The sequence below is a fragment of the Salvelinus fontinalis genome, chromosome 2 (genome assembly GCF_029448725.1).
Source record: "Salvelinus fontinalis isolate EN_2023a chromosome 2, ASM2944872v1, whole genome shotgun sequence".
Taxonomy (NCBI): domain Eukaryota; kingdom Metazoa; phylum Chordata; class Actinopteri; order Salmoniformes; family Salmonidae; genus Salvelinus; species Salvelinus fontinalis.
In genome coordinates this window covers 6,984,853-7,010,935 of record NC_074666.1, presented here as the reverse complement: position 1 = coordinate 7,010,935, position 26,083 = coordinate 6,984,853, and the positions used below count along the sequence as shown (strand labels likewise).

At 45.0% G+C, this 26,083-nt stretch overlaps 1 protein-coding gene across 3 annotated transcripts in view; it reads left to right on the top strand.

Moving 5' to 3' along the window:
- Positions 1-26,083, top strand: part of LOC129810962 (SH2 domain-containing protein 3C-like) — a 167,579-nt gene that overhangs the window by 127,323 nt on the left and 14,173 nt on the right. For all 3 annotated transcript variants that reach the window (XM_055862000.1, XM_055862018.1, XM_055862009.1), the window contains 5 exons: positions 15,443-15,571; positions 21,710-21,862; positions 22,097-22,374; positions 24,510-24,631; positions 25,419-25,954. In XM_055862000.1, the coding sequence (XP_055717975.1) occupies positions 15,443-15,571; positions 21,710-21,862; positions 22,097-22,374; positions 24,510-24,631; positions 25,419-25,954 (1,218 nt within the window). The remainder of the gene's footprint in view (positions 1-15,442; positions 15,572-21,709; positions 21,863-22,096; positions 22,375-24,509; positions 24,632-25,418; positions 25,955-26,083) is intronic.

Here is a 26,083-nt window from a genome sequence, read left to right as displayed (position 1 = left end):
AAGGTACGGTGGGATTCGAGATGGTCCGTGATCTGTTTGTTGACTTGGCTTTCGAAGACCTTAGATAGGCAGGGCAGGATGGATATAGGTCTGTAACAGTTTGGGTCCAGGGTGTCCCCCCGTTTGAAGAGGGGGATGACCGTGGCAGCTTTCCAATCCTTGGGGATCTCAGATGATACGAAGGAGAGGTTGAACAGGCTGGTAATAGGGGGTGCGACAATGGCGGCGGACAGTTTCAGAAATAGGGGGTCCAGATTGTCAAGCCCAGCTGATTTTTATGGGTCCAGGTTTTCCAGCTCTTTCAGAACATCTGCTATCTGGATATGGGTAAAGGAGAAGCTGGGGAGGCTTGGGCGAGTAGCAGCGGGGGGGGCGGGGCTGTTGGCCAAGGTTGGAGTCGCCAGGAGGAAGGCATGGCCAGCCATTGAGAAATGTTTGTTGAAGTTTTCGATTATCACAGACTTATCAGTGGTGACCGTGTTACCTAGCCTCAGTACAGTGGGCAGCTAGGAGGAGGTGCTCTTGTTTTCCATGGACTTTACAGTATCCCAGAACTTTTTGGAGTTAGAGCTACAGGATGCAAATTTCTGCTTGAAAAAGCTGGCCTTTGCTTTCCTGACTGACTGCCTGTATTGGTTCCTGACTTCCCTGAACAGTTGCATATCGCGGGGGCTCTTCGATGCTATTGCAGTTCGCCACAGGATGTTTTTGTGCTGGTCGAGGGCAGTCAGGTCTGGAGTGAACCAAGGGCTATATCTGTTCTTGGTTCTGCATTTTTTGAACGGAGCATGCTTGTCTAATATGGGGAGGAAGTAACTTTTAAAGAATGACCAGGCATCCTCAACTGACGGGATGAGGTCAATATCCTTCCAGGGTACCCGGGCGAGGTTGATTAGAAAGGCCTGCTCGCAGAAGTGTTTTAGGGAGCGTTTGACAGTGATGAGGGGTGGTCGTTTGACCGCGGACCCGTGGCGGATACAGGCAATGAGGCAGTGATCGCTGAGATCTTGATTGAAGACAGCAGAGGTGTATTTGGAGGGCAAGTTGGTCAGGATAATGTCTATTAGGGTGCCCATGTTTACGGATTTAGGGTTGTACCTGGTGGGTTCCTTGATGATTTGTGTGAGATTGAGGGCATCAAGCTTAGATTGTAGGACGGCCGGGGTGTTAAGCATATCCCAGTTTAGGTCAACTAACAGAACAAACTCTGAAGCTAGATGGGGAGCGATCAATTCACAGATGGTGTCCAGGGCACAGCTGGGAGCTGAGGGGGGTCGGTAGCAGGCGGCAACAGTGAGAGACTTATTTCTGGAGAGATTAATTTTTTAAATTAGAAGTTCGAACTGTTTGGGCATAGACCTGGAAAGTATGACAGAACTTTGCAGGCTATCTCTGCAGTAGATTGCAACTCCTCCCCCTTTGGCAGTTCTATCTTGACGGAAAGTGTTATAGTTGGGTATGGAAATCTCAGAATTTTTGGTGGCCTTCCTAAGCCAGGATTCGGACACGGCAAGGACATCAGGGTTGGCAGAGTGTGCTAAAGCGGTGAGTAATTCAAACTTAGGGAGGAGGCTTCTGATGTTGACATGCATGAGGCCAAGGCTTTTTCGATCACAGAAGTCAACAAATGAGGGTGACTGGGGACATGCAGGGCCTGGGTTTACCTCCACATCACCCGAGGAACAGAGGAGTAGTAGGATGAGGGTGCGGCTAAAGGCTATCAAAACTGGTCGCCTAGAGCGTTGGGGACAAGGAATAAAAGGAGCAGATTTATGGGCGTGGTAGAATAGATTCTGGGCATAATATGCAGACCGGGGTATGGTGGGGCACGGGTACAGCGGAGGCAAGCCCAGGCACTGGGTGATGATAAGAGAGGTTTTGTCACACCTGGACTACTGTTCAGTCGTGTGGTCAGATGCCACAAAAAAGGACAGGAAAATTGTAATTGGTTCAAAACAGGGCATCAAGGCTGGCCCTTGGATGTACTGTACACAGAGAGCTAATATTAATAATATGCATGTCAATCTCTCCTGGCTCAAAGTGGAGGAGAGATTGACTTCATCACTGCTTGTATTTATGAGAGGTATTGACATGTTAAACGCACCGAGCCGTCTGTCTAAACTACTATCACACAGCTCGGACACCCATGCATATCCCACAAGACATGCCACCAGAGGTCTGTCTAAACTACTATCACACAGCTCGGACACCCATGCATATCCCACAAGACATGCCACCAGAGGTCTGTCTAAACTACTATCACACAGCTCGGACACCCATGCATATCCCACAAGACATGCCACCAGAGGTCTGTCTAAACTACTATCACACAGCTCGGACACCCATGCATATCCCACAAGACATGCCACCAGAGGTCTGTCTAAACTACTATCACACAGCTCGGACACCCATGCATATCCCACAAGACATGCCAACAGAGGTCTGTCTAAACTACTATCACACAGCTCGGACACCCATGCATATCCCACAAGACATGCCACAAGAGGTCTCTTCACAGTCCCCAAGTCCAGAAAAGACAATGGAAGGCGCACAGTACTACATAGAGCCATGACTACATGGAACTCTATTCCACATGAAGTAACTCATGCCAGCAGTAAAATTAGATTTAAAAAACACCTTATGGAACAGCAGGGTCTGTGAAGCAACACAAACATAGGCACAGATACGCGCGTGCACACACACACACTCACACACACACAATAACATACGCATTATACACACACGTACATATGGATTTTGCACTGTATATATGTGGTAGTGGTGGAGTAGGGGTCCGAGGGCACGCAATCTGTGAATGTATTGTAATGTTTTTTAAATTGTATAAACTGCCTTAATTTTGCTGGACGCCAGGAAGAGTGGGGATCCATAATGAATACAAATACAAATACTCTACACACACATCTACACACACATGTATAAATGTGATGGTAGAATAGTGGCCTGAGTTAACACATTTAATGTGTGGTGAAAAGTGCTGTGAAATGCAATGCCATGTAATATTTTCAATTGTATTCAACTGCCTTAATGTTGCTGGACCCCAGGAAAAATAGCTGTTGCCTTAGCAGCAGCTAATATGGATCCTTAATAAATACAAATACAAACTTAATTCAAAGGGCATATGTTTACATATGTTTTGTCACAATCTTCTTTGGGAGAAAGAGAGGAGGACCAAAATGCAGCGTGATGTGAATCCATTCTTCTAATTTATTAAACTAAGAACACTTAAACAAACTATACAAACTAAACAAAATAACAAACGACCGTGACGCTAATGAAACCGAGTGCAGACATGCAACATCAACTAACATAGACAATAACCCACAACCCACAATACAAAACAGACTACCTAAATATGGTTCCCAATCAGAGACAACGCAAAACACCTGTCTCTGATTGAGAACCATATCGGGCCAAACACATAGAAATATACAAACCAGACCATACAACATAGAATGCCCACACAGATCACACCCTGACCAACCAAAACATAAAACATACAAAGCAAACTATGGTCAGGGCGTGACATGTTTACAGTGCCAAAGCAAGTGAAATATATAATAAACAAAAGTTAAATAATCAATTAAAAAATGAACAATTAACATTACACTCACAAGTTTCAAAGGAATAGACACAAATGTCATATTATGGCTATGTACAGTCTTATATTTATGTAATAATAGTACACAATAGTACACATAAATATGGCTCACTGAGTCTGTACATAGTCAAAGGTACATGTATGTGCAGCAAAACATTTCTTTAAACCTGCTCTTCCTTTGTCATTATGGCAAATTGTGTGTAGATTGATGGTAATTTAATCCATTTTAGAATAAGGCTGTAACGCAACAAAATGTGGAAAAAGTCAAGGGGTCTGAATACTTTCCGAATGCACTGTAGGTATAGTTGTTTGTGTGCTCTAGGGCAACAGTGCCTAGATGGAATTTGTATTTGTGGTCCTTGCAACTGGACATTTGTTGGAACACCATTATTTTTGTTTTACTGATATTTACTGTCAGGGCCCAGGTCTGACAGAATCTGTGCAGAAGATCTAGCTGCTGTAGGCCCTCCTTGGTTGGGGAGAGAATCACCAGATCATCAGTAAATAGTAGACATTTGACTTCAGATTCTAGTAGGGTGAGGCCGGATGCTGCAGACTGTTCTAGTACCCTAGCCAATTTGTTTATATATATATATATATGTTGAAGAGGGTGGGGCTCAAGCTGCATCCCTGTCTCACCCCACGGCCCTGTGGAAAGAAATGTGTGTGTTTTTTGCCCATTTTAACCTGCACACTTGTTGTTTGTGTACATGGATTTTATAATGTTGTATGTTTGTCCCCCAACACCGCTTTCCATCAATTTTCATAGCAGACCCTCATGCCAAATTGAGTCAAAAGCTTTTTTGAAATCAACAAAGCATGAGAAGCCTTTGCTCTGGTTTGGTTGTTTGTCAATTGGGGTGTGCAGGGTGAATATGTGGTCTGTTGTACGGTAATTTGGTAAAAAGCCAATTTGACATTTGCTCAGTACATTGTTTTCACTGAGGAAATGTAAGAGTCTACTGTTAATGAAAATGCAGAGGATTTTCCTAAGGTTGCTGTTGACGCATATCCCACGGTAGTTATTGGGGTCAAATTTGTCTCCACTTTTGTAGATTGGGGTGATCAGTCCTTGGTTACAAATATTGGGGAAGATGCCAGAGCTGAGGATGATGTTAAAGAGTTTAAGTATAGCCAAATGAAATTTGTGGTCTGTATATTTGATCATTTCATTGAGGATACCATCAACACCACAGGCCTTTTTGGGTTGGAGGGTTTTTATTTTGTCCTGTAGTTCATTCAAGGTAATTGGAGAATCTAGTGGGTTCTGGTAGTCTTTAATAGTTTATTCTAAGATTTGTAATTGATCATGTATATGTTTTTGCTGTTTGATCTTTGTTATAGAGCCAAAAAGATTGGAGAAGTGGTTTATGCATACATCTCCATTTTGGATAGATAATTCTTTGTGTTGTTTGTTTAGTGTGTTCTAATGGAAGTAGTTACACTCTATGGATTCTTCAATTACATTGAGCTGATTTCTGACGTGCTGTTGCTTCTTTTTCCGTAGTGTATTTCTGTATTGTTTTAGTGCTTCACCATAGTGAAGGCATAGACTCAGGTTTTATGGGTCTCTACATTTTTGGGTTGATAGGTTTCTCAATTTCTTTCTCAGGTTTTTGCATTTTTCATCAAACCATTTGTCATTGTTTTTAATTTTCTTAGGTTGTCTGCTTGACATTTTTATAGACGATAGGGTAGCATAAAGGTCAAATATACAGTTTTTTTGGTAGGTCTCAACACTACTTTCCTTCCATCTATAGCATTTCCTAATATGGTGCACTTCCTTTGACTTTGATGCCTGATGATTGAGTATTGCTCGGTACAAGTAGACTGTGATTTTTCTATGACCTAATATGGGTGTTGGGCTGACTGTGAACACTCTGAGAAGCAATGAGTTGAGGTCAGTGATAAACTAATCTACAGTACTATTGCCAAGGGATGAGCTGTAGGTGTACCTACCCTCGTCTCCTCGATGCCTACCATTGAATATGTACAGATCCAGCATGCAACTGAGCTGTAGGAGTTGTGACCCGTTTTCGTTGGTTGTTTTGTCATCGTTGTGTCTAGGGGGGCATATTTGGGAGGGAATGCTGTCACCTCCAGGAAGGTGTTTGTCCCCCTGTGTGCTGATGGTGTCAGGTTCTTGTCCAGTTCTGGCATTTAGGTCGCCACAGACTACTACATGTCCCTGGGCCTGGAAATTGTCGATCTCCCCCTCCAGGATGGAGAAGCTGTCATTGTTAAAGTATGGGGATTCTAGTAAGGGATATAGGTAGCACATGGGAGGACATTTTTCTCTTTTGAGATCATTAATTTCAATCCAGATGTAAAATGTTCCTGTTTTGACTAACTTAGTGGGTTAGGTCTGCTCTATACCAATGTATTAGTATGGGTTGGGCCTGTTGCTCTACTTTATTTTCCTGACTTAATTGTTATTTTGTTGCAGTGTCATGTACACGTTTAAAGTGACATTTAAATACAAAACAAATTGACAATACAACTTTCATAACAGTTACATACCAATAAATAGAGACTAGCCTGCTGGCCTTAATGAGTCTATAGGAACATTAGCCTGCTGGCCTTACTGGGTGGATAGGAACATTAGCCTGCTGACCTTATTGGGTCAATAGGAACATTAGCCTGCTGACCTTACTGGGTCTATAGGAACATTAGCCCGCTGGCCTTACTGGGTCTATAGGAACATTAGCCCGCTGGCCTTACTGGGTCAATAGGAACATTAGCCTGCTGGCCTTACTGAGTCTATAGGAACATTAGCCTGCTGGCCTTACTGGGTCTATAGGAACATTAGTCTGCTGGCCTTACTGAGTCTATAGGAACATTAGCCTGCTGGCCTTACTGGGTCTATAGGAACATTAGTCTGCTGGCCTTACTGAGTCTATAGGAACATTAGCCTGCTGGCCTTACTGGGTCTATAGGAACATTAGCCTGCTGGACTTACTGGGTGGATAGGAACATTAGCCTGCTGGCCTTACTGAGTCTATAGGAACATTAGCCTGCTGGTCTTATTGGGTCTATAGGAACATTAGCCGGCTGGCCTTACTGAGTCTATAGGAACATTAGCCCGCTGTCCTTACTGAGTCTATAGGAACATTAGCCTGCTGGCCTTATTGGGTCAATAGGAACATTAGCCTGCTGGCCTTACTGGGTCAATAGGAACATTAGCCTGCTGACCTTACTGAGTCTATAGGAACATTAGCCTGCTGGCCTTACTGGGTCAATAGGAACATTAGCCTGCTGGACCTACTGAGTGGATAGGAACATTAGCCTGCTGGACTTACTGGGTGGATAGGAACATTAGTTTGCTGGCCTTACTGGGTGGATAGGAACATTAGCCTGCTGGCCTTACTGAGTCTATAGGAACATTAGCCTGCTGGCCTTACTGAGTCTATAGGAACATTAGCCTGCTGGCTTTACTGAGTCTATAGGAACATTAGCCTGCTGACCTTACTGAGTCTATAGGAACATTAGCCTGCTGGCCTTACTGGGTCAATAGGAACATTAGCCTGCTGGACTTACTGAGTGGATAGGAACATTAGCCTGCTGGACTTACTGGGTGGATAGGAACATTAGCTTGCTGGCCTTACTGGGTCAATAGGAACATTAGCCTGCTGGCCTTACTGGGTCTATAGGAACATTAGCCTGCTGACCTTACTGGGTCTATAGGAACATTAGCCTGCTGACCTTACTGAGTCTATAGGAACATTAGCCTGCTGGCCTTACTGGGTGGATAGGAACATTAGCCTGCTGGCCTTACTGAGTCTATAGGAACATTAGCCTGCTGGCCTTACTGGGTCAATAGGAACATTAGCCTGCTGGACTTACTGAGTGGATAGGAACATTAGCCTGCTGGACTTACTGGGTGGATAGGAACATTAGCTTGCTGGCCTTACTGGGTCAATAGGAACATTAGCCTGCTGGCCTTACTGGGTGGATAGGAACATTAGCCTGCTGGCCTTACTGAGTCTATAGGAACATTAGCCTGCTGGCCTTACTGAGTCTATAGGAACATTAGCCTGCTGGCCTTACTGGGTCAATAGGAACATTAGCCTGCTGGACTTACTGGGTGGATAGGAACATTAGCTTGCTGGCCTTACTGGGTCTATAGGAACATTAGCCTGCTGGCCTTACTGAGTCTATAGGAACATTAGCCTGCTGGCCTTACTGAGTCTATAGGAACATTAGCCAGCTGGCCTTACTGAGTCTATAGGAACATTAGCCTGCTGGACTTACTGGGTGGATAGGAACATTAGCCTGCTGGCCTTACTGAGTCTATAGGAACATTAGCCTGCTGGCCTTACTGAGTCTATAGGAACATTAGCCTGCTGGACTTACTGGGTGGATAGGAACATTAGACTGCTGGCCTTACTGAGTCTATAGGAACATTAGCCTGCTGACCTTACTGAGTCTATAGGAACATTAGCCTGCTGACCTTACTGAGTCTATAGGAACATTAGCCTGTTGGCCTTACTGAGTCTATAGGAACATTAGCCGGCTGGCCTTACTGAGTCTATAGGAACATTAGCCTGCTGGCCTTACTGGGTCAATAGGAACATTAGCCTGCTGACCTTACTGAGTCTATAGGAACATTAGCCTGCTGGCCTTACTGGGTCAATAGGAACATTAGCCTGCTGGACTTACTGAGTGGATAGGAACATTCGCCTGCTGGACTTACTGGGTGGATAGGAACATTAGCTTGCTGGCCTTACTGGGTCAATAGGAACATTAGCCTGCTGGCCTTACTGGGTCTATAGGAACATTAGCCTGCTGACCTTACTGGGTCTATAGGAACATTAGCCTGCTGACCTTACTGAGTCTATAGGAACATTAGCCTGCTGGCCTTACTGGGTGGATAGGAACATTAGCCTGCTGGCCTTACTGAGTCTATACGAACATTAGCCTGCTGGCCTTACTGAGTCTATAGGAACATTAGCCTGCTGGCCTTACTGGGTCAATAGGAACATTAGCCTGCTGGACTTACTGAGTGGATAGGAACATTAGCCTGCTGGACTTACTGGGTGGATAGGAACATTAGCTTGCTGGCCTTAGTGGGTCAATAGGAACATTAGCCTGCTGGCCTTACTGGGTGGATAGGAACATTAGCCTGCTGGCCTTACTGAGTCTATAAGAACATTAGCCTGCTGGCCTTACTGAGTCTATAGGAACATTAGCCTGCTGGCCTTACTGGGTCAATAGGAACATTAGCCTGCTGGACTTACTGAGTGGATAGGAACATTAGCCTGCTGGACTTACTGGGTGGATAGGAACATTAGCTTGCTGGCCTTACTGGGTCTATAGGAACATTAGCCTGCTGGCCTTACTGAGTCTATAGGAACATTAGCCTGCTGGCCTTACTGAGTCTATAGGAACATTAGCCTGCTGGCCTTACTGAGTCTATAGGAACATTAGCCTGCTGGACTTACTGGGTGGATAGGAACATTAGACTGCTGGCCTTACTGAGTCTATAGGAACATTAGCCTGCTGGACTTACTGGGTGGATCGGAACATTAGCCTGCTGGCCTTACTGGGTGGATAGGAACATTAGCCTGCTGGCCTTACTGAGTCTGTAGGAACATTAGCCTGCTGGCCTTACTGGGTCGATAGGAACATTAGCCTGCTGGTCTTACTGGGTCTGTAGGAACATTAGCCTGCTGGCCTTACTGGGTCGATAGGAACATTAGCCTGCTGACCTTACTGGGTCTATAGGAACATTAGCCCGCTGGCCTTACTGAGTCTATAGGAACATTAGCCTGCTGGCCTTACTGGTTCTATAGGAACATTAGCCTGCTGGCCTTACTGAGTCTATAGGAACATTAGCCTGCTGGCCTTACTGAGTCTATAGGAACATTAGCCTGCTGACCTTACTGGGTCTATAGGAACATTAGCCTGCTGACCTTACTAGGTCTATAGGAACATTAGCCTGCTGACCTTACTGGGTCTATAGGAACATTATTCTGCTGGCCTTACTGGGTCTATAGGAACATTAGCCTGCTGGAATTACTGAGTCTATAGGAACATTAGCCTGCTGGCCTTACTGGGTCTATAGGAACATTAGCCTGCTGGCCTTACTGAGTCTATAGGAACATTAGCCTGCTGGAATTACTGAGTCTATAGGAACATTAGCCTGCTGGCCTTACTGGGTCTATAGGAACATTAGCCTGCTGGACTTACTGGGCGGATAGGAACATTAGCCTGCTGGCCTTACTGGGTCAATAGGAACATTAGCCTGCTGGACTTACTGGGTGGATAGGAACATTAGCCTGCTGGCCTTACTGAGTCTATAGGAACATTAGCCTGCTGACCTTACTGAGTCTATAGGAACATTATTCTGCTGGCCTTACTGAGTCTATAGGAACATTAGCCTGCTGGCCTTACTGAGTCTATAGGAACATTAGCCTGCTGGACTTACTGGGTGGATAGGAACATTAGCCTGCTGGCCTTACTGAGTCTATAGGAACATTAGCCTGCTGACCTTACTGAGTCTATAAGAACATTAGCCTGCTGGTCTTACTGGGTCTATAGGAACATTAGCCTGCTGGACTTACTGGGTGGTAAGGAACATTAGCCTGCTGGCCTTACTGGGTCAATAGGAACATTAGCCTGCTGGACTTACTGGGTGGATAGGAACATTAGCCTGCTGGCCTTACTGAGTCTATAGGAACATTAGCCTGCTGGACCTACTGGGTCTATAGGAACATTAGCCTGCTGGCCTTACTGAGTCTATAGGAACATTAGCCTGCTGGCCTTACTGAGTCTATAGGAACATTAGCCTGCTGGACCTACTGAGTCTATAGGAACATTAGCCTGCTGACCTTACTGGGTGGATAGGAACATTAGCCTGCTGGACTTACTGAGTCTATAGGAACATTAGCCTGCTGGCCTTACTGGGTGGATAGGAACATTAGCCTGCTGGTCTTACTGAGTCTATAGGAACATTAGCCTGCTGGTCTTACTGAGTCTATAGGAACATTAGCCTGCTGGCCTTACTGGGTCGATAGGAACATTAGCCTGCTGGTCTTACTGGGTCTGTAGGAACATTAGCCTGCTGGCCTTACTGGGTCGATAGGAACATTAGCCTGCTGACCTTACTGGGTCTATAGGAACATTAGCCCGCTGGCCTTACTGAGTCTATAGGAACATTAGCCTGCTGGCCTTACTGGTTCTATAGGAACATTAGCCTGCTGGCCTTACTGAGTCTATAGGAACATTAGCCTGCTGGCCTTACTGAGTCTATAGGAACATTAGCCTGCTGACCTTACTGGGTCTATAGGAACATTAGCCTGCTGACCTTACTGGGTCTATAGGAACATTAGCCTGCTGACCTTACTGGGTCTATAGGAACATTATTCTGCTGGCCTTACTGGGTCTATAGGAACATTAGCCTGCTGGAATTACTGAGTCTATAGGAACATTAGCCTGCTGGCCTTACTGGGTCTATAGGAACATTAGCCTGCTGGCCTTACTGAGTCTATAGGAACATTAGCCTGCTGGAATTACTGAGTCTATAGGAACATTAGCCTGCTGGCCTTACTGGGTCTATAGGAACATTAGCCTGCTGGACTTACTGGGCGGATAGGAACATTAGCCTGCTGGCCTTACTGGGTCTATAGGAACATTAGCCTGCTGGACTTACTGGGTGGATAGGAACATTAGCCTGCTGGCCTTACTGAGTCTATAGGAACATTAGCCTGCTGACCTTACTGAGTCTATAGGAACATTAGCCTGCTGGTCTTACTGGGTCTATAGGAACATTAGCCTGCTGGACTTACTGGGTGGTAAGGAACATTAGCCTGCTGGCCTTACTGGGTCAATAGGAACATTAGCCTGCTGGACTTACTGGGTGGATAGGAACATTAGCCTGCTGGCCTTACTGAGTCTATAGGAACATTAGCCTGCTGGACCTACTGGGTCTATAGGAACATTAGCCTGCTGGCCTTACTGAGTCTATAGGAACATTAGCCTGCTGGCCTTACTGAGTCTATAGGAACATTAGCCTGCTGGACCTACTGAGTCTATAGGAACATTAGCCTGCTGACCTTACTGGGTGGATAGGAACATTAGCCTGCTGGACTTACTGAGTCTATAGGAACATTAGCCTGCTGGCCTTACTGGGTGGATAGGAACATTAGCCTGCTGGTCTTACTGAGTCTATAGGAACATTAGCCTGCTGGTCTTACTGAGTCTATAGGAACATTAGCCTGCTGGCCTTACTGGGTGGATAGGAACATTAGCCTGCTGGCCTTACTGAGTCTATAGGAACATTAGCCTGCTGACCTTACTGAGTCTATAGGAACATTAGCCTGCTGGACTTACTGAGTCTATAGGAACATTAGCCTGCTGACCTTACTGAGTCTATAGGAACATTAGCCTGCTGACCTTACTGGGTCTATAGGAACATTATTCTGCTGGCCTTACTGGGTCTATAGGAACATTAGCCTGCTGGAATTACTGAGTCTATAGGAACATTAGCCTGCTGGCCTTACTGGGTCTATAGGAACATTAGCCTGCTGGCCTTACTGAGTCTATAGGAACATTAGCCTGCTGGAATTACTGAGTCTATAGGAACATTAGCCTGCTGGCCTTACTGGGTCTATAGGAACATTAGCCTGCTGGACTTACTGGGCGGATAGGAACATTAGCCTGCTGGCCTTACTGGGTCTATAGGAACATTAGCCTGCTGGACTTACTGGGTGGATAGGAACATTAGCCTGCTGGCCTTACTGAGTCTATAGGAACATTAGCCTGCTGACCTTACTGAGTCTATAAGAACATTAGCCTGCTGGTCTTACTGGGTCTATAGGAACATTAGCCTGCTGGACTTACTGGGTGGTAAGGAACATTAGCCTGCTGGCCTTACTGGGTCAATAGGAACATTAGCCTGCTGGACTTACTGGGTGGATAGGAACATTAGCCTGCTGGCCTTACTGAGTCTATAGGAACATTAGCCTGCTGGACCTACTGGGTCTATAGGAACATTAGCCTGCTGGCCTTACTGAGTCTATAGGAACATTAGCCTGCTGGCCTTACTGAGTCTATAGGAACATTAGCCTGCTGGACCTACTGAGTCTATAGGAACATTAGCCTGCTGACCTTACTGGGTGGATAGGAACATTAGCCTGCTGGACTTACTGAGTCTATAGGAACATTAGCCTGCTGGCCTTACTGGGTGGATAGGAACATTAGCCTGCTGGTCTTACTGAGTCTATAGGAACATTAGCCTGCTGGTCTTACTGAGTCTATAGGAACATTAGCCTGCTGGCCTTACTGGGTCGATAGGAACATTAGCCTGCTGGTCTTACTGGGTCTGTAGGAACATTAGCCTGCTGGCCTTACTGGGTCGATAGGAACATTAGCCTGCTGACCTTACTGGGTCTATAGGAACATTAGCCCGCTGGCCTTACTGAGTCTATAGGAACATTAGCCTGCTGGCCTTACTGGTTCTATAGGAACATTAGCCTGCTGGCCTTACTGAGTCTATAGGAACATTAGCCTGCTGGCCTTACTGAGTCTATAGGAACATTAGCCTGCTGACCTTACTGGGTCTATAGGAACATTAGCCTGCTGACCTTACTGGGTCTATAGGAACATTAGCCTGCTGACCTTACTGGGTCTATAGGAACATTATTCTGCTGGCCTTACTGGGTCTATAGGAACATTAGCCTGCTGGAATTACTGAGTCTATAGGAACATTAGCCTGCTGGCCTTACTGGGTCTATAGGAACATTAGCCTGCTGGACTTACTGGGCGGATAGGAACATTAGCCTGCTGGCCTTACTGGGTCTATAGGAACATTAGCCTGCTGGACTTACTGGGTGGATAGGAACATTAGCCTGCTGGCCTTACTGAGTCTATAGGAACATTAGCCTGCTGACCTTACTGAGTCTATAGGAACATTAGCCTGCTGGTCTTACTGGGTCTATAGGAACATTAGCCTGCTGGACTTACTGGGTGGTAAGGAACATTAGCCTGCTGGCCTTACTGGGTCAATAGGAACATTAGCCTGCTGGACTTACTGGGTGGATAGGAACATTAGCCTGCTGGCCTTACTGAGTCTATAGGAACATTAGCCTGCTGGACCTACTGGGTCTATAGGAACATTAGCCTGCTGGCCTTACTGAGTCTATAGGAACATTAGCCTGCTGGCCTTACTGAGTCTATAGGAACATTAGCCTGCTGGACCTACTGAGTCTATAGGAACATTAGCCTGCTGACCTTACTGGGTGGATAGGAACATTAGCCTGCTGGACTTACTGAGTCTATAGGAACATTAGCCTGCTGGCCTTACTGGGTGGATAGGAACATTAGCCTGCTGGTCTTACTGAGTCTATAGGAACATTAGCCTGCTGGACTTACTGAGTCTATAGGAACATTAGCCTGCTGACCTTACTGAGTCTATAGGAACATTAGCCTGCTGGCCTTACTGAGTCTATAGGAACATTAGCCTGCTGACCTTACTGAGTCTATAGGAACATTAGCCTGCTGGCCTTACTGAGTCTATAGGAACATTAGCCTGCTGACCTTACTGAGTCTATAGGAACATTAGCCTGCTGACCTTACTGAGTCTATAGGAACATTAGCCCGACCTATTTAGTAGGGATATCACACTTGGCACAATATGTCACTACAGAGACCAGAGACCAGAGCCCATGTCACCACAGAGACATGGAAAAGCAATAACTTCACACTTAACCATGCTGCTCTTTTATTGCCCAGAATCCCTTTATTGCACACACACACACACACACACACACACACACACACACACACACACACACACACACACACACACACACACACACACACACACACACACACACACACACACACACACACACACACACACACACACACACACACACACACACACACACACACACACACACACACACTCTCTTCAGGCCCGCCACACTTCACACACGTGCTGTCACATTTTATTTGAGTGGATACTGCTGTGGTTTTCATACCCTCCTTCTTCACTCCGTCCATCCATCCCTAGAGGAGGAGAGAATGAAGAGAGGAGGTGGAGGTGAAGTAGGGTTTAATCAATTTAGCTCAGAGAAGAGGAGAGCCCAGCAGCATAGTGACCTGGGGTGGTATTGTATTGTTGTCTACCTTCTGGAGCCCCCCCTCTCTCTCTTTCTCTCTCACTCTCTCTCTCTCTCTCTCTCTCTCTCTCTCTCTCTCTCTCTCTCTCTCTCTCTCTCTCTCTCTCTCTCTTTCTATTTCTGCTTCAAAATATCTCTCTCTCTCTCTTTCTCCCTCAATATCTCTCTCTCTCTCTCTCTCTCTCTCTCTCTCTCTCTCTTTCACTCTCTCTCTCTTTCACTCTCTCTCTCTCTCTTTCTCCCTCAATATCTCTCTCTCTCTTTCTCTCTCTCTCTCTCTCTCTCTCTCTCTCTCTCTCTCTCTCTCTCTCTCGCTCTCTCTCCCTCTCTCTCTCTCTCTCTCTCTCTCTCTCTCTCTCTCTCTCTCTCTCTCGCTCTCTCGTTCTCCCTCAATATCTCTCTCTCTCTCTCTCTCTCTTTCTCTCTATCTCTCTCTCTTTCTCTCTACTTTTCTCTTATTGTCTCTCTCTCTCTTTTTTTTGTTCCTCTTTCAATTAAATTCAATTTGCTTTATTGGCATGATGTAACAATGTACATATTGCCAAAGCTTACTTTGGAGATTTACAATATTAACATAATGTGTGTGCGTACGTGCTTGTGTGTGTGTAATGAATAGTACCAGTATAACTGGCATCACTGCTGTCCTGCTAGCCTGGGGTGAGACTGTCTGTCTAAAACGTTTCCTGTTTTTTCCCTCTAGTTCTCCAAGGAGAAGTACCTGCTGGAGTCTGCACCAGAGAAACTACACACGGAGCTGGAGGAGGAGCTGAAACTCTGCAGCAGCGATATCAGGAGCCATGGCTGGTACCATGGACACATCCCACGAGAGGTACACACACACAGAGTATATACACACACACACACACACACACACACACACACACACACACACACACACACACACACACACACACACACACACACACACACACACACAGAGTATATATAGGTAGGTAACAACATCTCCACCCCGCTGATCCTCAACACTGGGGCCCCACAAGGGTGCGTTCTGAGCCCTCTCCTGTACTCCCTGTTCACCCACGCCTCCAACTCAATCATCAACTTTGCGGATGACACTACAGTGGTAGGCTTGATTACCAACAACGAAGAGACGGCCTACAGGGAGGAGGTGAGGGCCCTCGGAGTGTGGTGTCAGGAAAATAACCTCACACTCAACGTCAACAAAACAAAGGAGATGATTGTGGACTTCAGGAAACAGCAGAGTGAGCACCCCCCTATCCACATTGACGGGACAGTAGTGGAGAGGGTAGTAAGTTTTATGTTTCTCGGCGTACACATCACGGACAAACTGAATTGGTCCACCCACACAGACAGCGTTGTGAAGAAGGCGCAGCAGCGCCTCTTCAACCTCAGGAGGCTGAAGAAATTCGGCTTGTCACCAAAAGCACTCACAAACTTCTACAGATGCACAATCGAGAGCATCCTGTCGGGCTGTATCACTGCCTGGTACGGCAACTGCTCCGCCCACAACCATAAGGCTCTCCAGAGGGTAGTGAGGTCTGCACAACGCATCACTGGGGGCAAACTACCTGCCCTCCAGGACACCTACACCACCCAATGTCACAGGAAGGCCATAAAGATCATCAAGGACAACAACCACCCGAGCCACTGCCTGTTCACCCCGCTATCATCCAGAAGGCGAGGTCAGTACAGGTGCATCAAAGCAGGGACCGAGAGACTGAAAAACAGCTTCTATCTCAAGGCCATCAGACTGTTTTAAACAGCCACCACTAACATCGAGTGGCTGCTGCCAACATACTGACTCAACTCCAGCTCACTTTAATAATGGAAATTGATCAAAAATGCTGTACTCTATATCATCTACTGCATCTTGCCATCTTTATGTAATACATGTATCACTAGCCACTTTAAACTATGCACTTTTATGTTTACATACCCTACATTACTCATCTCATATTTATATGCTGTACTCGATACCATCTACTGCATCTTGCCTATGCCGTTCTGTACCATCACTCATTCATATATCTTTATGTACATATTCTTTATCCCTTTACACTTGTGTGTATAAGGTAGTAGTTGTGGAATTGTTAGGTTAGATTACTCGTTGGTTTTTACTGCATTGTCGGAACTAGAAGCACAAGCATTTCGCTACACTCGCATTAACATCTGCTAACCATGTGTATGTGTGACAAATAAAATATTTGATATACCTTTATTTAACTAGGCAAGTCAGTTAAGAACAAATTCTTATTTTCAATGACGGCCTAGGAACAGTGGGTTAACTGCCTGTTCAGGGACAGAACGACAGATTTGTATCTTGTCAGCTCAGGGATTTGAACTTACAACCTTCACGGTTACTAGTCCAACGCTCTAACCACTAGGCTACCCTGCCGCCCCAATATACATACACATACATATATACACACACATAAACAGAGTATATACACACACAAACACACACACACACACACACACACACACACACACACACACACACACACACACACACACACACACACACACACACACACACACACACACACACACACACACACACAGTGTATATATACACACACACACAGAGTATATACGCACACATACAAAGTATACACACACGCACACATACAAAGTATACACACACACACACACACACACACACACACACACACACACACACACACACACACACACACACACACACACACACACACACACACACACAGTGTATATATACACACACACACAGAGTATATACGCACACATACAAAGTATACACACACGCACACATACAAAGTATACACACACACACACACACACACACACACACACACACACACACACACACACACACACACACACACACACACACACACACACACACACACACACACACACAAAGAGTGCAATCTATTAATATTCACCTGCCGTTGTTTTCTTAGTTGGTGACGTTTAATGCACAATAAAAGTCCTATACTTAAGCAATAAGGCGCGAGGGGGTTTGTGGTATATGGCCAATATACCTCAGCTAAGGGCTGTTCTTATACACGACACAATATACCACAGCCCTGAGCTGTGATATATTGGCCATATACCACAAACCCCTGAGGTGCCTTATTGCTATTGTAAACTGTTTACCAACGGAATTAGAGCAGTAAAAATATGTTTTTTGTCATACACCTTCCATTATTACGGATTAATTTATGTTCTTGTTGTTGTTGTATAAAAATCAAAATCCATAACTTATAAAAAGTTATTTCCCTGAATGACAATAACTTGGAAACAGGAGGAGGAGGGAGGAGGAGGCACAGCTGGGTCTGTCTGTTGGTGCTGGATACATAACAGTATCAACAGCTGGTGGATACACACACACACACACACACACACACACACACACACACACACACACACACACACACACACACACACACACACACACACACACACACACACACACACACACACACACACACACACACACACACACACACACAGACAGACAGACAGACAGACAGACAGACAGACAGACAGACAGACAGACAGACAGACAGACAGACAGACAGACAGACAGACAGACAGAAAAGGGAGAACCTGTGGCTAACCCTTGCTTTTAAAACAATACACTGTGTCTCCATGGTGATGGCTCCGATGCATGCAGCAGCCTGTCTCTGAATGCAGTGCTCTTGGTGCTGCTGTCTCTGGCCTGCAGTAACAGCGCCCCCTGTTGGAGATAAGGATAAACGCTTTAAATAACATCTTTGTCACTTAGACATGCTACTACAGGATATTCTATATTAGAAACTGGTGCTGATTGGCTGAAAGCAGTGGTATATCAGATCGTATACCATGGGTATGACAAGAAGTACATTTGTTAACCAGTTTATAATAGCAATAAGGCACCTCGGGGGTTTGTGATATATGGCCAATATACCACAGCTAATGGCTGTGTCCTAGCACTCCGTGTTGCATCGTGCTAAGGACAGCCCTTCGCAATAGTATATTGGCCATATACCACACCCCCTCAGGCCTTAATGCTTAAATATGTACCCTATTTAAATCAAGTCTCTACATACAGTGCCGTGCTAAAGTATTCAGCCCCCTTGGATTTCTTCACATTTTATTGTGTTACAAAGTGGGATTACAATATATTTAATAGTAATTTTTTTGTCAACAATCTACTCAAAATACTCAGTAATGTCAAAGTGGAAGCAGTGGTATACCGTACCGGAGACACCGTGCGCAGAGCCGGCGCAGGATATACTGGGCCAAGGAGGCGCACTGGATGTCTGGAGAGCAGGGCTGGCACAACCAGTCCTGGCTGGATGCTCACCCTAGCCCGGCAGATGCGGGGAGCTGGGATGTAGCGCACCGGGCTATGAACGCGCACTGGAGACACCAGCTACTCATTCAAGGGTTTTTCTTTATTTTTACTATTTTTTACATTGTGGAATAGTAGTGAAGACATCAAAACAATGAAATAACGCACATGGACTCATGTAGTAACCAAAAAATGTGTTAAACAAATCAAAATGTATTTTATATTTGAGATTCTTCAAAGTAGCCACCCTTTGCCTTGATGACAGCTTTGCACGCTTTTGGCATTCTCTCAACCAGCTTCACCTGGAATTGTTTTCCAACAGTCTTGAAGGAGTTCCCACATATGCTGAGCACTTGTTGGCTGTTTTTCCTTCACGCTGCAGTCCAACTCATCCCAAACCATCTCAATTGAGTTGAGGTCGGGTGATTGTGGAGGCCAGGTCATCTGATGCAGCACTCCATCACTCTCCTTCCTGGTCAAATAGCCCTAACACAGCCTAGAGGTGTGTTGGGTCATTGTCCTGTTGAAAAACAAATGATAGTCCCACTAAGCGCAAACCAGATGGGATGGCGTATCGCTGCAGAATGCTGTGGTAGCCATGCTGGTTAAGTGTTCCTTGAATTCTAAATAAATCACTGACAGTGTCACCAGAGAGCACCATCACACCACCTCCTCCATGCTTCACGGTGGAAACCACACATGCGGAGATCATCCGTTCACCTACTCTGCGTCTCACAAAGACACGGCGGTTGGAACCAAAAATCGCAAATTTGCACTCATCAGACCAAAGGACAGATTTCCACCAGTCTAATCAAATCAAATCAAATTTTATTTGTCACATACACATGGTTAGCAGATGTTAAGGTGAGTGTAGCGAAATGCTTGTGCTTCTAGTTCCGACAATGCAGTAATAACCAACGAGTAATCTAACCTAACAATTCCACAACTACTACCTTATACACACACAAGTGTAAAGGGATAAAGAATATGTACATAAAGATATATGAATGAGTGGTGGTACAGAACGGCATAGGCAAGATGCAGTAGATGGTATAGAGTACAGTATATACATATGAGATGAGTAATGTAGGGTATATAAACATAAAGTGGCATAGTTTAAAGTGGCTAGTGATACATGTATTACATAAAGATGGCAAGATGCAGTAGATGATAGAGTACAGTATATACATATACATATGAGATGAGTAATGTAGGGTATGTAAACATTATATTAAGTGGCATTTTTTAAAGTGGCTAGTGATACATTTTTACATAAATTTCCATCAATTCCCATTATTAAAGTGGCTGGAGTTGAGTCAGTATGTTGCCAGCAGCCACTAAATGTTAGTGGTGGCTGTTTAACAGTCTGATGGCCTTGAGATAGAAGCTGTTTTTCAGTCTCTCGGTCCCTGCTTTGATGCACCTAATGTCCATTGCTCATGTTTCTTGGCCCAAGCAAGTCTCTTCGTCTTATCGGTGTCCGTTAGTAGTGGTTTCTTTGCAGTAATTCAACCATGAAGGCCTGATTCACACAGTCTCCCCCGAACAGTTAATGTTGTGTCTCTTGTGTCTCTCTTACTTGAACTCTGTGAAGTATTTATTTGGGCTGCAATTTCTGGAAACTCGAATGAACTTATCCTCCGCAACAGAGGTAACTCTGGGTCTTCCTTTTCCTGTGGCAGTCCTCATGAGAGCCAGTTTCATCATAGCGCTTGATGGTTTTTGCAACTGCACTTGAAGAAACGTTCAAAGTTCTTGGAATTTTCAGTATTAACTGACCTTCATGTCTTAAAGTAATATTGGACTGACTGTTGTTTTTCTTTACTTATTTGAGCTGTTTTTGACAAAATATGGACTTGGTATTTTACCAAATACGGCTATCTTCTGTATACCACCCCTACCTTGTCACAACACAACTGATTGGCTCAAATGCATTAAGAAGGAAAGAAATTCCACAAATTAACTGTGGAAAATGCATTCCAGGTGACTACCTCTTGAAGCTGGTTGAGAGAATGGCAAGAGTGTGCAAAGCTGTCATCAAGTCAAAGTGTGGCAACTTTGAAGAATCTCTAACAAATATATTTTGATTTGTTTAACACTTTTTTATCCCAACTTTTGACTTGTGCTGTATATATATTTTGTTCTTCCACTTTGACATTACAAAGTATTTTCGTGGAGATTGTTGACAAAAGAAATACAATTAAATCCATTTTTAATCCCACTTTGTAACACAATAACATTTGAAGAAATACAAGGGGTATGAATAGTTTTGCAATGCCCTGTAACAATCATCATAGGAAAGCTTTTTTGTATAGGCTCAACTCTCTTTGGATAACCAGTATGTAGCCTAGCCCCTAGATACGTTTCCTAGAAGACATCTTACAGTCAATTAAAGCATGCCTTCATTTGATGTTACATATCTGCGATCTATAGGACTCTGAGTGCATAATAAATTGTCTTTGTGCCAAACTGTGATTTTAAAGCCACTTTGTGTGCAGTCTTATTTACACAGGAAAAAGGGAGCGGAGTTACCCAAATGTTATATAATAAACCTTATAACAATGTAATCATAACTTTAACGATGTTATAGAATGACCCTCATAACACTGTTATTATAAATGTACCAATGTTACTGCATAATACCCCTTCCCTTCTGTCGACCTCCAGGTGTCGGAGACGGTGGTGCTGCGAAACGGTGATTTCCTGATCCGTGATTCGCTGATAAACGTGGGCGACTATGTCCTGACGACCAGGTGGAACTACGAGGTTCTGCACATCAAGATCACCAAGGTCCTGGTCAAGTCCACCACTGAGTCTAAGGTATGTATTGTAACTTACATCATTTACATCATGTTGTTGGATCTAACTTGACTGTTTTGAAGGATTTAGTTATTTTGGGATAAAACAATTATTACAGTTAAACTATTTAAAAGTACAAAGAATCCCAGAGGATGACACATGAAAAACATGAAAAACACTTATTTCCAATTGTTAACCACACGTCCATTTATTTAACATTTGAATGGTCCATAATGATTTTCAATTCAATTCCAGGTCCAGTACCTGTTAGAGAAAGACAGTTTCGACTCTATACCTGAGCTGAAGAGGTACTACGTGGCCGGACGGCGACCTGTCTCCCAGCCCAGCGGAGCCCTGATCTACTGTCCAATCATACGCACCCTCCCCTTGCGTTACCTGGAAGCAACGTTTGCCTTAGCCAATAGCAGACATGGCCTAGCCCACTCACCATCCAGTCAGAAAGGAGCGTACATCAAGAGGCGGAGCGTGACCATGAACGACGGATTGACCACGGACAAGCTGATACCTCACAGGTCAGAGACTAGAGGAGATGGAGTCTTTCATAGATTGTTACCCAATCTTCTTCTCGAGATTCTTGTGTGTGTGTCTGTGTGTGTGTGTCTGTGTTTGTCTGTATGTGTGTATGTCTGTGTGCAGGTGTATGTACTGTATGTATGTGTGTCTCAATGGTGTAAAGCATATGTTTCATTGCCCATTCATTCCCATTGTGTGGTCAGTGACGTGGAGTCCATCAGTCCAGTGGAACCACCAGTTCCACCAGTCCCAGTACCAGTCCAAGTACCTGCACCAATACCAGTAGCAGTACCAGTTGTTCCAAAGCCAGAAGTGGAAGCTGCTGTCGTGGGGTGCAGGTGGTGTGTGTGAGCCCGTTTGGGTCAGAACACTGGTGTCATAACAGAGCACTGACCCCTTCTCACTCTCACCCCCTGCCTCAGATTCACCGAGAACATGTGTCTACTGTAGCTACATTGCTCTGTGTTAGACTAGCTGCTACACCAGTCACTCTGACACTGAACTCTCCCCTTATAATGCACGTATCTTTCCTCCTCCTCTACACAGCAACCAGAGCCTGAGTGTAGGAGAAATCAACCTTAGCCTGGTCATAGATCTCTTTGTGTTGTCTTGTCATCTCTTTGTGTTGTCTTGTCATCTCTTTGTGTTGTCTTGTCATCTCTTTGTGTTGTCTTGTCATCTCTTTGTGTTGTCTTGTCAACTCTTTGTGTTGTCTTGTCATCTCTTTGTGTTGTCTTGTCATCTCTTTGTGTTGTCTTGTCATCTCTTTGTGTTGTCTTGTCATCTCTTTGTGTTGTCTTGTCATCTCTTTGTGTTGTCTTGTCATCTCTTTGTATTGTCTTGTCATCTCTTTGTGCTGTCTTGTCAACTCTTTGTGTTGTCTTGTCATCTCTTTGTGTTGTCTTGTCATCTCTTTGTGTTGTCTTGTCAACTCTTTGTGTTGTCTTGTCATCTCTTTGTGCTGTCTTGTCAACTCTTTGTGTTGTCTTGTCATCTCTTTGTGTTGTCTTGTCAACTCTTTGTGTTGTCTTGTCATCTCTTTGTGTTGTCTTGTCATCTCTTTGTGTTGTCTTGTCATCTCTTTGTGTTGTCTTGTCATCTCTTTGTGTTGTCTTGTCATCTCTTTGTGTTGTCTTGTCATCTCTTTGTGTTGTCTTGTCAACTCTTTGTGTTGTCTTGTCATCTCTTTGTGTTGTCTTGTCATCTCTTTGTGTTGTCTTGTCATCTCTTTGTGTTGTCTTGTCAACTCTTTGTGTTGTCTTGTCATCTCTTTGTGTTGTCTTGTCATCTCTGTGTTGTCTTGTCATCTCTTTGTGTTGTCTTGTCATCTCTTTGTGTTGTCTTGTCATCTCTTTGTGCTGTCTTGTCAACTCTTTGTGTTGTCTTGTCATCTCTTTGTGTTGTCTTGTCAACTCTTTGTGTTGTCTTGTCATCTCTTTGTGTGGTCTTGTCATCTCTTTGTGTTGTCTTGTCATCTCTGTGTTGTCTTGTCATCTCTTTGTGCTGTCTTGTAACTGATATGGTTATTGTCTTGCCAAACAGACAGTAACCATAAGAGTTGGTTATGCATCACAAACAGATCTGGGACCAGGCTAAGGTTGACCTGTGTTTCACCTCTTCTCAGTAGACCAATCGGGTAAAATGTTCACCTCTTCTCACTAGACCAATCGGGTAAAATGTTCACCTCTTCTCACTAGACCAATCGGGTAAAATGTTCACCTCTTCTCACTAGACCAATCGGGTAAAATGTTCACCTCTTCTCAGTAGACCAAATGGGTAAAATGTTCACCTCTTCTCAATAGACCAATCGGGTAAAATGTTCACCTCTTCTCACTAGACCAATCGGGTAAAATGTTCACCTCTTCTCAGTAGACCAATTGGGTAAAATGTTCACCTCTTCTCAGTAGACCAATTGGGTAAAATGTTCACCTCTTCTCACTAGACCAATTGGGTAAAATGTTCACCTCTTCTCACTAGACCAATCGGGTAAAATGTATAACTGGCACTTCATTTATGAGATGACTTGATTTGAAGCTTTGTCAAACTTGCTCGATTCAGATGTATGGTTCAGACCAAGGACCCACAGCCGTATTAAAAACAGATGGAAAATGAGTGTGTTTGTTGGTGTTTGCAGCTCCTCTACTATTCACAACCACAAAGACGCCATGAGGAACTGTGCTCTGAGTATGGACCTTATCCAGGAGCATCGCCGTCCTCCTTTAGGGGAGACACCTCTCTCCCCAGCCTACAGCCACAGTGAGTCCTTTCTATGGAGATTATTGAGATTATAGATAATTCATTGAGATTATTGCATACTATGTGGGTTTGGTGGTCCTTTTGATTGAGCCTTTCTGGAGAGCCAGATGGGAACTTTTGGGGGTTTGCACTTTTGGAATCGTCCATTGGGCCAATTGCACCATGCACACTCAATCAATCAAGCGCAGCTGAAGTACACTGAGTGTACAAAACATTAAGAACACCTTCCTAATATTGAGGTGCACCCCCCCTTTTGCCCTCAGAACAGACTCAATTTGTCGGGGCATGGACTCTACAAGGTCTTGAAAGCGTTCCACAGGGATACTGGCCCATGTTAACTTCAATGCTTCCCACAGTTGTGTCAAGTTGTCTGGATGTCCTTTGGGTGGTGGACCATTCTTAATACACTTGGGAAACTGTTGAGCGTGAAAACCCAGCACCGTTGCAGTTCTTGACACACTCAAACTGGTGCGACTGGCACCTACTACCATACCCCGTTCAAAGGCACTTAAATATTTTGTCTTGCCCACTCACCCTCTGAATGGCACACATACACAATCCATGTCTCAATTGTCTCAAGGCTTAAACATCCTTCTTTAACCTGTCTCCTCCCCTTCATCTACACTGATTGGTGGATTTAACAAGTGACATCATAGCTTTCACCTGGATTCACCTGGTCCAGGTGTTCTTAATGTTTTGTACACTCAATGTATTTGTAAGAAAATCAATACTATTTGTGAACCCAGGTCTGGAATTTACATGTGTAACCCTGTGCTTTGCTGTCCAGTCCACAGACACAGAACCCAGTCAGGGGTTAGAGTTCTGGCTGTGGTGCCCCCCTCGCCAGTCCTGAGACACTTCAGCGACCCCCAGCTCAGCCCAGGCTCCAACAACAACCTACCCGACATGCTAGCAGCCAGCTCCCACTCCACCCCGGCCCACTGCTCCTACGAAACCCCAGGAGATGGCTCCGAGACGGGGAGCAGCTACTGCAACTTACGGCCCACCCCGGCCCTCTGTCCTAAGGCTCACTGTGCCGCCGGCATGCCCCCCACACCTCCCACTAAGAGCTACGTGGAGAGGCTGCGTGTGGAGGAGGGTCGAGGGCCTGCCCCAGGGAGGGAGGATGGGGCTGGAGAAGAGGCGTTCATCGCTCCCCTAGTGGAGACAGCCTCCTCCTTCAGACCAGGGATGTACGTCTCGCACCTTATGCCCCAGGAGAACAAGCCCTTAGAGATGAGCATTCTGAAGAGGGTTAAAGAGCTTCTGGCGGAGGTGGATGTTAGGACGGCTGCTAGACACATCACCATGGCTGACTGCACGGTATGGACACCGCACACATACAGGACACATAGAGAGACACGGGCACAAACACACAGACACAGACAGAAACACATACACACAATACGCATATACCATCCACTCTTTATTAAAGCTAGAGCGCATATCTTA